The following is a 12,065-nucleotide window of genomic DNA, read 5'->3' as shown; positions in this document are numbered from 1 at the left end:
AGAGGGAAAGACAAGAATGGAATTAATAAGTCTTTCAAAAGGAACATCTTTTTATAGTTACATAGAGGAAACTCAGTATTATTCAAAATGGAAAAGCAAGAATTGATAGTAGAAAAAAGAACACAGGAATCCAAAAAAAAGTCCTCACTTTTCATTTTTTCTGAACATCCTTAAATTGTTACAAGACACTTTCTCACAATAAAAAAGAATAACACATGAGGCTACATTCAGCCTGTCTCACACACCCCCTCTTCCGACTCAACTCCATCAGCAAAAGGGATCGGCAATGGTGTTACATACAATCGAATCCCTGTGTTTCTGTTCATTCTTTCTCCTTTCAAACCAGCACAAAATTGAAAACTCTCTTTCTACAAGCAGGGCCATGCGGGAAATTTGGGTCGCAATGCATATGTTCCTTGGTGTTCCTACAAAGACGAAGGCGCAGAGGAGATTTTAAGATGGTTGCTGCTGCGCCTGAATGGGATTTGATTAATTAGACTGACAAAGCATCAAACTGAGCACTCGACAAAAATGAAGCTCACCTTTTTAAGAAACTTTTTCTGGATATTCAAGGCCTCTTTACACGCTTTTTTTGCGTCTAAATTCCCTGTTACATCCCCCAGAATCTGCATACACAATAGTTGACAAAATTGTAGGACGATGGAATCTGTGGATATCCAATTGTAACAGATAATACAAAAGGAGAACTAACAGAAAAAATAACATTCTAAACCTAGCTGTTATGAATGGTATCACATGTGTGACTTGAGTGCACAATTGAAGTGTGTATTTATGTGTGTGACTCTTGAGTTGTGGAATCCAAAAGGGTGTAATTATGTGGGAGAGTATTCATGGGAATTATTGGTGTTAATGAAGATTAATGAAGAAGTAGAAAGGACTTGCTTTTGATAGCTCGATCAGAATTCTGTCAGAGGAAACAGAATGGTCGCTCGACCTACCCGCTCGACCGAGCGAGCCTTATTGGTTGGTCGAGCGCTCAGACAGAATGTATCCAGAAGGTATCTGTTGCTCGCTCGACCGAGCCGCTCGACCGAGTGAGCTCTCTGTTCCAGTCGAGCGGTTTCTCTGATATGCATGGGATGCTGATTTTCGACCTTTTAAGTTCTTGGAGTTATTTCATATTATTCATTACTCTATATTAACTCTGTATTCAAGTGAGCTATTGACATTCATGTACCTAGTACTATATATAGAGCTCTCATACTCACACATCAAACACAACCCCTAAGCCAAACACATAGCCTTTTGTTTTTATCTCTTACTCAATTGTAATTCTTCATTTGTAAGTGTTGTTTATACTCATTTGATATAATATAAACAGAAACTACACACCTGGAGGACGTAGCCATCATTGGATGAACCTCCTTAAATCTTTGTGTCTCTTTTGCTTAGCTTACATTATCAAACATTGTTTTGTTCATTGTTGTTTGTATCGTTCTTAACATCGTAACGATTTTGGCAAAACATTTTCACTAGCTAAAACCGAAAACCAGGAGCATTGGGGGGAAAGGGGTTGAGAGTTTGGGGAAGGGGCGAGAGAGAAAGAGAAGAGACCTCCACAACATCATCAAGACCTTTTGCTTCCTTTAATATTCGTTTATGCTTGTTCTCAAGGATGCTTGCCGCAAGAAATACGGCTAATGCACTTTGATAATCCTTGCAGCCTGTTCTGACATTGTTCCTTTCGAATTTCCCATACTGCTTTAGCAGTTTTTCGCTCACATTAGCCGTGGTTTCCGCTGCAGCACTGGTTTCATATAACAAGAAAGTGTTTGGGTTGTACTCCATGGCCCACATCAACTGCAACAATCTTCATAATTAAGTTAAGCTTCATCATGGTGAAAACAAAGAATCATATAAACAAGCTGCAATCGCATGTGAGAGGCATCCTAAGGCAAAAAGGCTTATCTTTTATAGAGTTCTGAGTTGCAGTAAGGTAAATGATTTATTCTTAGTCGAAAAAACACCCTTAATTTTTATTTTGCAACGCGGGTAATCTTAAGGAGCAACTATTTTATAAGATAATAACGAGGTGAGATAAGAACCAAAGGGTTGCATGAGCCTAGAGATGATGAGGAATGTACCTCATTGCGTGCCTCACACAAAAGAACTTTTAAAATCAAATCTCTTTTATCTAACAAAGCCCATATATATATATATATATATATATATATATATATATATATATATATATATATATATATATATATATATATATATATATATATATATATATATATTATTGGAAATTTCAGACAACTCTGAAAAAATGAAGTATTCTTCTTACCTCCCAAAGATACAATGCATCCATGAACGAGAACTCTCTTCTGAAAAGCACCATCAGCATACGAAATGCAAACAGATATTCCCCTCCATCTAGTTCCTCTGTCCAATGAATATAATCAATAGCCTCAACAAAGAATATATTTACATGCAGAAAAATGCATACACACAAAATGTCAGTCTGGATGAGGATCTCAAATCTTCACCAGCTGTAGTTCGGAATCCAGATGCTCTTTCCTATGTTTGTCATAGTTTATAACAGAAAATCCAAACCACACGACATAAGGTAGCCAGAAGCCACCTTTCAAGTTTCGAATTTATATCCTAAAATATTTGTTCCTATTTCTTCAGACAAAATATCCAGGCTGATAGCAGGTACCTTGTCACTAGTTCCAAAATGAATAATTACATCAAAATCGTCTTCTAGAAAACAGAACTGCAAACTCCAAAAAGATCTCTCCGATCCATATTCAATTCAGCTTTACAAAGAGCATCACATCTAGAACAGAAACAAGTCTCTTACAAGCACATGATTTCAAAACTCAAAAGTATTTTTATCTCTTATATAAGCACAAGTGTTTCTGTCATGGTCTTTCTTTCATGCAGAAGAAATAAAAATGTCAACATTCATAAGTTGTATAATATTCACCTTCCAACTCCTTTAGCCATCAACAAAAGGCGGAAGAGGAGAAAGGAAAAGAAAATGATAAGATTCAAGTAACAAAGCACATAGTGCAAAAACAAGACTGCATCGTCCGTCGTCCGAGTCATAAAGGTTTTCAAATCAATCAAATTGATGTGCCTTGCTTTGTAAAGGAGTAAATACTTTCAAAGGACCGTAATAATACTATATCACCTCTCAGCTACTACTGCAATCATGACCGTTACTATAATTGTGACTGAAACCAAATTTTTTACTATGATCTTCAGGGGCAATACTTTGTTAGGGCGGGATGGGGCATATTGCCCAGCCAACTTTTTATATAATATGTATGAAGTGACACCTCAAAAAGTCAAATAGTGATGATTGGCTTAGTGGTAAAGTTAGTCTTTCAATAATAAGAGGTCAAGAGTTCAGAGCTTTGCCCATCATTTTTAACCCAGCTATAAAATTTAAACATTTTGATACCCATCAGTTAAAATTTGCCTTAAACTGCAAATTTAACACACACAGAGAACTATGTTAAAACTAAACAGATGGTAAGAATATGGAGTAAACCGAACCAGCATACCAAGGTGTTCATGTAGTTTAGGATCAACGACTTTGATTATTGCTGAAAGTGTACTCAGTCGAGCTTGAACTCCAATTGAAGTGGAAGTGGTCTTAAAATTATCCCTCTTTTTCCATGTACATGCAAGATTAGAACCAAATTTAAAATGGTGTCAGCTTAAACTGGAGAAACAAATTCCATTCCGATAAGTTTCTTGTATTGTTTTGTCAGTATGTAAAATATCCCAACATCCATTGACATGCATGAACTGAGATGATAGGGAAGTACAGTAATGAAAAATGGAGAAAATATTAACTGCGAACTAGCCCTGATGATATTCAGTCCAAGTTTCCAATTTCTTCCATCCAATTACAAGTGGAAGCACTATATCCTATTTACTATTTGATATCAAACTACAGTATCGGCTACAGAAGCCACTGGTCAGACTGTAAATTAAAGGCGTATATACCAGATTAGCCCCTAATAAAAAATTGACAGGCCCATTCTCGTTGAATTTTAGCATCTTCTTTTGGCATCATTGAACAATTCTAATTGTTGGTTTATAAGGGGTCACTTTTGACACCATCTTTTGAGATTTTTATTGGATTGCAAATTGATATTGACTACACAAATCTGACATGATGAGAATAGACGTTTGGTTTTGGTGTATCAGACTAGAAGTCTAGCACGGATGTTTCTTCTTCTCGGACATATAAGCGACAGATTTAGCTTTCTTTTTACAGCCTTGTACCTCCTATTCTACAGGGACGTAATTGCAGGACTCCTAAAATGGTTTTTTTTTTGCAGGTGGAGCTCTTTTTGGCTTCTTTGACATTTTATGGCCAATCAAGGTAATGGCTTTTTGAGTTGTTGTGGACAATGTTGGAATTGAGGTTTTTTCCTTGTTGGTGTTACTTTTTTTATCCAGAAGTATTGACTCTAATTTCCAAATTCTTTATGATGCAACCATTTCACTATCGAAAGTTGATCTATTTTCTTAGATTTTTCTTTTTCTTTTTTCTTTTCTTTTGTATCCAAAGAAACATCCTTCCCTGAGATAGGGAAACCTTTCTTTTCTCGTATTTGTAAGGGAATAAAAATGCTTTTTGTTTTTGAAAGAGGTATACCAATAGCATTATATCTGGATGCAAAATACCATTTTAAACCAATTTACCCAACAAACTAGCCGGATTATATTTGTGTACACTAAGTATTCCTATGATATCTCATCTGAACATCTGATTGTTTCAATCTAAAAACTTTGAAGCGAAAAGCTATGATGTTAGGGGAAAGAATCTACAATTAGAGCCAAATATTACTGAAAATAAATTAAACCCTCACCAATCTACGCATTGCACGCGCAAAGCACCAGTATGCATCTGCTTCATTTTCAAGAAGAATCACCATGGGAGAACAAATATCATTCATCCCTGTACACAAATTTAAAAACTTAAAGGATCATATTTCATTCGCTACTACGTCAAGAAGAACCAAGTAAAATTTACTCTTTATCTTGGTGGGAGTGAGGTGAAAAATGTGTCTTTTTTTACCATGACTCCACTTAAGAGTCTTGGACAAATAAGTATCCTATGCATGTTGTAAAAGAAAAATTAATATATCAGGCCAATGAAAGTGAAATGACTCAATGGATCACTGCATGTATTAAAGATGAGTTGCCAGAGCACTTTGGAAAAACAAAGATGAGTTTCCAGAAAGCATAAGATTGTTAATATTTCATTGTTACTTATTATATTACACGAAGCCCAAAAGGGAAGCAAGAAGAAAAAATAAATTAAACATTAGACAATTTATACTCTGAAATGGTAAAATCTATTTTGCATATCTCCCCTCCACTTGGTTCAGTTTATGGCATCATGCATATTGAGACACTCAGCAAAACTATTCAAACAAGACTTTCCTGCCAAAACTGAAGCAATTGCAATAAGGGTATCAGAAAAACAGATTGGAATAAGTTTTTCTACCTTGAACATAACTAATGTCACTGTCCACCCAAGCGTATATTGAAAGAATATTCCAAAGTTTTGCCTGGTTACTTTCAGTCTGATAGAAAACAAGCGGCTGATCTGTTCGTACAACATCCAAACCTACAATAACAATCAACAAGCGGTACCACAATAAGATCCTCCACGTTTGAAAAAAAAATTGATCAAAGTCTCTTTTCTTCTTTTTCCTTCTTTGGAGTGATGGGAGGGGGTTTTTTTTCAAGTCAAAACAAAAGCATTCTTTCATTACAGAAATTTAATATGCTATACTTGTTAAGTACTTAAGTACAATTTTTGAACAAATTTAAGAATCATTTATAAATTATAGCCACATAGTTTAACTCATTTATTAATTATAGCCGCGAAGTTTATTTTTTTTAATTTATAGCCACTATAAATCGAAAAGTGTATTTATTGTAACCATGTCACCGGAATCCAATGACCGGACATTTTAATGGCATGCTGAATTGGATTTTTGTTCTTTGACTTCACTTGTTTACCTTTGACCAACTAACATAACCCATCCTACCTAACCCTTGTTAACCCACCCACCAATTCTTCTTGCGCCTTCATCTTCTTCAATCAACGATTCTCTCACTGCAAACCGGTCATCATTGAAGGTAAGTTCCTCATATTGAAACTGAATTTCATCTTCTTTAACTCTACAAGGGACTTTAGTTGCAACACCCAAATCGAAACAAAACGCTACACCAAAAATATATTATCAATTGAAACCCAATTTGAGGTTTTTTTGCTTCGAGTCATTTATTAAGTATAAGCAATTGAAACCCAATCTGGGTATCAGTTATGTATCTTTTTGGCTTGAATATTGCAGTTCCATTAGCAATATCATCATCCCAAAACAAAGAATCATAATCACATAATTTAGCACGGACATGGAAGTAGGAATTAATTGGAACTGCAACTATAGCACATGACAATGCAATCAGTTGACCAGGCCTTGCGACCACCTTTTGCCTTACGGAAAAGCGTACTCTCAGCTTCTATAACTCTGGTATTCACAACAGATATATTACCATAAACTTGGGAAGGGTTTTCCCATCACCATTAATAAGGTTAACCTCGACTACATTGAGTACATGGAATTGAAAAAAAAAATAAAGAAGATGACATTCATTTTCAGTCTGAGGAATTTACCATCAACAATGGTTGGTTTGCAGTGAGAGAGAATGGTTGGTTGAAGAAGATCAAGGGGATCGAAGAAATGGAGGGTAACTAGAGTTAGGTAGGATGGGTTATGTTGGTTGGTCAAAGGTAAACAAGTGAAGTCAAAGGTTAAAAATCCAATTCAGCAGGTTATTAAAAAGTTCAATCATTGGATTTCGATGACATGATTACAATAGATACACTTTTCGATTTATAGTGGTTATAACTCAAAAAATGAGCTTAGCGACTATACTTAATAAATGAGCTAAATTATGTGGCTTAATTTATAAATTATTTAAAATTTAATAGACAACTATAACTAAATAACAATCAATTGCAAAGAGACTATTATCAAAGAGTATAGTTCAGCTAACATAATGATCAATTAATATTGTAAATGTGAAATAAACTTTTTGAAGCTCAACAAAACTTGTTTTCAAAAGCAAATGATCTTTAAAAAGATAGAAGATTCGATATTGCATCTCATCATACAATAACACCATTTACAGGGAATCATATCACATGCAAGGACAAGGGATTCATGACTTTTTACAGCTTCACCAGAAAACAACAAGTAAGATAATTCAAGGAAGATGTTGGAATAGAAATTAAAACAGCTCATATTATAAAACTTAAAAGGCAAGCATCATAATGGATTGGATCACAATTGTAAACTTGATTCCAGGTGCGTTAGAAACTTACCATCTACTTCTATGTAATTACACAAGATATAACTAGTGCATGAAGCTAGTAAACACAATTGGAGATCCACAAGTGGTCTCCCAAATAGTCAGATACAATACTTCCAAATCCTTTATCCCTTCAAGTTGGGCTTTGTTGTGGATTCCATGATTAAAATAAAATAAAATGAAATCTTCTGCAATGATACATGCACTTCAAAAGTTCTAATTCGTCTATATAACTCCATAAAATTGTCAAACGCATATTTTGTGAATGCACTACCAAGGCACATAACATTCATACAATACACAAATACAAACAATTTGGAAATTTAAAAAAATGAGCAGGAGGAAATAGTTTAACTAAATGCTTATTTATGCACCAAATGCATACCAATTTGAGGCAAAACCTGCTTCCATTGTATCACTTTCTTCTCAAAAGCAGGATCATTGTTCCCATTTTCATCAGCCACTATACCCGCATCACCATCTATAGGTTGTCCATCATCAGTTACAATAGGTGTTGTCAGAAACTTACCGCTACCAATAACAGGTACCATTTTCTGACACGCTGCTTTCCATTCATCATATTGCTCTCTAAAGTGAGTAATATAAAAAACTAAGTCAAATTATTTGAACACATAAGAGTACATGGATCCAAAAACAGTTCAAAAAAGCAACAAACATAACAATAAAGAATACAGCATTAGGTGTCATCTGATGACGAATTCCCAAAAGAAAATCCACAAGATAATCCGCCACTAGTTTGATGGATTTGAGATTTAAAATTCCCAACACATTACATTCATCTCCATGAATTCAAATGTTTAATAAAAGTTGCAACCTCACATGCCTCTATGACAAATCAGTAGCCTCTATTGCAAGTTACTACTACCTGCGGCGTTGCCTGATTAGACTTCGGTCATCAAAAGTACTATTGGGATCATAACAGCCCAGCAAAAATTCCCAGACAGCACCTCGAATAGAGGGGTGAACACCCTAGCACAAAAAAATTCAGGAAAGTGAACAATACGGTATTTCATATGACAGATGTACCACTAATTTGCTAAACATAAGAAAAAGATAAACAATACAGCATCATGAGCAGTCATTAAGACATAAAAAATATAGATAACAACACATGACTACACTAGGGAGGAGGCTACAAGACACCAATACCAAAGTAATAACAAAGGAAATATTCTTAGTGTTAGCCACTGTTAGAGAGATACAACAACATTCAATAACCCCAATGCTATTAAGTATCTTCCATCTCGACTCCCACCTAAGTACGATTTAGGGATCGGATGTAAACAATATTTTCCTTGTAAAAATAAAAACGTTATTCATAATTAATCCTTGATTGCAAACATCATATGCAACTTTAATTAAATAAGACATGCACATGGTTTGATGAGCAATTATATTATTCTATTACAATCTGAAACCAAAAAACTACAAATTTTCCTCCATAGAGATGAACACACATTGGTAGCCAAATAATTTCTGATAGAAAAACAATCCATATAGGCAAAACAACAAGGACATGTATGTTAAGGGTTTACCCCACGTTGAATCCGTTTTAATACTTTTGCAATGTCCAGCTGACCCTCTTCAGAAAAGGAAGCATGCCATCTCCTCGCGCTAAGAGTTTTCCCTGTCTGCCAAAATGCATAATCAGAACACATACCATGAAAAAAACAACCATCATTCTTACACGGGATGAACAATAATAGAATAAATAACGTAGTTGTTGAATGTTAACCATCAAAATGAATGGATTTAAGCCTTACAACTCTAGAATTCCATATGAGTGTAATGCATTCATATAGTAGGAGTGCTAATCAACAAAAAGAAACTACACACCATAACAATAAGAAGCTAAAAAATCAACATCTAAAATGGATGAGAATAGTATTATGCAAACAAAATAATAGACTTACAAGTTGCTACTCAAAATATGCAAATGAGTGAACGAGAAGATAATGATCTTACCCTAAGCTTGAAACGTGGCTTCGGGACACTGTCTTGGCACTCTGGTCTAATCGGATAAAACGCATCCAACTCGGCTTGGGTGGATCTCCTCAAAAACATCATCTATTCAATGTTCATGGACAACCAAAATTCAATCTCTCATATGATGGATTTGAATTATAAAAATACAATAAATATATCAATATATAAAAATGTAATGTAGCATGACATAAGGTCAAAGTTGTAGCATATCACCATACAAAACCTTTTCCTTTGTGTTAATAGCTCAGTTTTCCATGGCCAAGATCAATTGCACACATATACACAAGGATTGTTCCCATACCAATCGGCAACAAGTAGAGTGATTATTACCTTGTATGTAAAAAACAAGAAATATATATGAATTTGCAACCATCAAAAATATAAACCTTCCCCCTTAACTATCAATGCCCTACAGCTCCCTCTTACTGCATAGTTTAATCCTAGGGCCAATTTAAGACGCAAATCATGTCATGTGGCAATGGGACCAAGTGGATAAAATGACAATGTTTGATCCAATGTGTCTTATTTCGATGGAGCAAAAGATATATGCTTCTTTGATTTCAGATTATAATGAATTATAATAAAACGACTCATTAATTCATGCGAACTTCTTATTCACGTATTGTTACACATCATGTTTGCTACCAAGTGTCAATAAAAAATGACCTCTTTGTTAGTGATAGGGTAAGGTTGCGTACATTCAAACTCCCAAACCACACCCTAGATGGGAGCCACTTAATGGCATTTGGGTAATAGAAAGTTATTGTTGGCTTATTCACTTCACTTGTTTAAAAAATGTAGTATTGGCTAATTCTATAGGCTTTTTCCAAGTGTATAAGTCAGCTATTCACTTCACTTCACTTGTTTTGTAAAATTAGTTATTGCCTTTTGCAAAAGCCAACAAAAGAATCTTGCAGCAGCATATTCATTTTTGGTTCAAACACCATCTTTCCAGGCTCCAGCCTGATTAAAAAGTCATTCCATTATGTAGCCAGTCAATAAATCCTTTACTCAACACGAATTATATCAAGAAACAAAACGTGACATACAAGGAAATACGAGCTTCTATGAAGTATACTCAAAGATGATTTCAGCCTCATTAAACTAGCAACATTTGAAAGAACCAACTCTATAGCTTAAAGAATCAACTCAATTAATGAAAAGGGTGATGAGACCTAAATTTACTATCCTTGTGCTAAACTAATCTCCTTCCTCCACACGGAACCAACTCAACCATTAACCTCAACTACAACCCAAAACGCCCAACAATAAGTTGGCTCACAGGAACAAAAAATGTTTACACTTTAACTTCTATCATTGAGCATCCATAAATAAAGAAAAATACTAAAGGACTTCAACTAACTTAAATTATTCTTATAAATCGCAGAACCTAGATCAAATCAGCAAGACGTAAACCATAAAATTAACTTAATCATCCAATTTCTCGTGACATTAATTTAATATTTGATTCATTTTTGAAAAATGTCATCAATTATTGCATTTATCAATCAACATCTGGAAAAAATAAGGGGCGAAGCAATCATATTTCACCTTCATTTGATCTTGGACACCGATTAAGAGGAGGTAATTCTCCTCTTGTCCTCTAGATTTTCATTGATTTTCAAACAACCTTAGGATTTTCCAATAATTAATACACAAAATTTTGAAATAATTAGGTTTTTCTGATCTGAGAAAAGGGCGAAAGAAGAGGGGAGAGAGAAGCGATGGTTCGACGTTGGAAGAAGATTTCTTGGATGAAAAAAATGGAAGCTTGAAATTTGAAAGAAACAGAAAAAATGAGCTGGTTTACGTTCTTAGCGGTTTTTTCTTCTCTTCTCAATTCGAACAATGAAACAAAAACAATAATGGTGTTAGGTATACAAATTTCAACATGGGTGTGATCAATTGCAAAATGCAAATAGGTGCACAAACTTGGTGTAAATTTTACAAGTCGGATCAAATCATGATTTAAGTATATTATAATTGTATAATAGATAGAATAATTTTGATGAAATAGAGGATGATAGTATTTTTTGCCTGTTCACATTGTAACATTAAAGATATACAGAATTATATGTCACCTAATATTATTAGATGACGTTTATTACAAATTTCACTTAAATTGTAGAAAAAGACTGAAATATTTTTTTTTTTGCTTTGTTATCATCAAAATTCTAAATAAAAACAAAATGAAATTTTAAAATTCCACTTCATCTTCATGTCCACCTCCATCTTCAACTTAATTCGGGAGAGGACTTTTGCTAATTGCACTTCACAAATTGAGATTTGAGTTGCACATTCAGTTGCACGATCGATAACACTATGGATAATGAAGAATGAACGATAAAAATAGATAATGAATTGATGTGCAGATAAATAGAGTTTTGAGTTTATTTACTTTGATATTGAAACTAAAGGTAGAGTATTTTAGTCTTTTTGTATAACTTAATAAAATTAATTCAATAACGTTGTGTGACTTAATTTTCTATGTTCTGGACAAGGAACAAGTATACTTCTTGCATTTTGCTAAAGTTTAATGCTATTATTTTTATTCTTATAGATTGTTGCCTGTAGGCTACAGCTTAAGTAGTTCTATTTAGTTTGTTGCTACTATACTACTTAAAATAATCCGACTTTACTTAAACGACAATATAAAAAAAAATTAATTTAATGTCAGTTTCTCA

The 12,065-nt window shown here is 34.2% G+C and overlaps 1 protein-coding gene across 7 annotated transcripts; it reads right to left on the bottom strand.

The window, feature by feature from the left end:
- Positions 1 to 11,319, bottom strand: LOC130813962 (rab GTPase-activating protein 22-like). 7 transcript variants are annotated; one of them, XM_057679909.1, is made up of 13 exons: positions 10,933 to 11,277; positions 9,595 to 9,711; positions 9,361 to 9,462; positions 8,931 to 9,026; positions 8,261 to 8,364; positions 7,760 to 7,962; positions 5,498 to 5,620; positions 4,857 to 4,945; positions 3,537 to 3,642; positions 2,309 to 2,406; positions 1,576 to 1,821; positions 543 to 626; positions 1 to 425 (listed from the first exon to the last, which is right to left on the bottom strand). In XM_057679909.1, the coding sequence occupies exons 2-13, from the start codon at positions 9,595 to 9,597 to the stop codon at positions 369 to 371; spliced, it is 1,311 nt and encodes a 436-aa protein (XP_057535892.1). In that variant the 5' UTR covers positions 9,598 to 9,711; positions 10,933 to 11,277; the 3' UTR covers positions 1 to 368. The 7 variants fall into 7 exon arrangements, with proteins under 7 accessions (XP_057535892.1, XP_057535893.1, XP_057535894.1 ...); XM_057679910.1 differs by having other exon boundaries at positions 9,605 to 9,711; XM_057679911.1 differs by lacking the exon at positions 9,595 to 9,711 and having other exon boundaries at positions 1 to 474; positions 10,933 to 11,319.
- Positions 11,320 to 12,065: the final 746 nt, after the last annotated feature.

Source organism: Amaranthus tricolor, chromosome 5 (assembly GCF_026212465.1).
Source record: "Amaranthus tricolor cultivar Red isolate AtriRed21 chromosome 5, ASM2621246v1, whole genome shotgun sequence".
NCBI classification, from domain to species: Eukaryota; Viridiplantae; Streptophyta; class Magnoliopsida; order Caryophyllales; family Amaranthaceae; genus Amaranthus; species Amaranthus tricolor.
The sequence above is the reverse complement of the archived record's forward strand: the minus strand, read 5'-3'. Positions and strand labels throughout refer to the sequence as shown.

Bases quoted from the DNA above. Each gene is read 5' to 3' on its own strand.
- LOC130813962 (XM_057679907.1), bottom strand. The intron at 4,946-5,497 runs GTAGAAAAACTT...ATTTGTGTACAG, and splicing joins TGACATTAGTTATGTTCAAG to GGATGAATGATATTTGTTCT. The intron at 627-1,575 runs GTCTCTTCTCTT...TTGTGTATGCAG, and splicing joins GTCTTGATGATGTTGTGGAG to ATTCTGGGGGATGTAACAGG.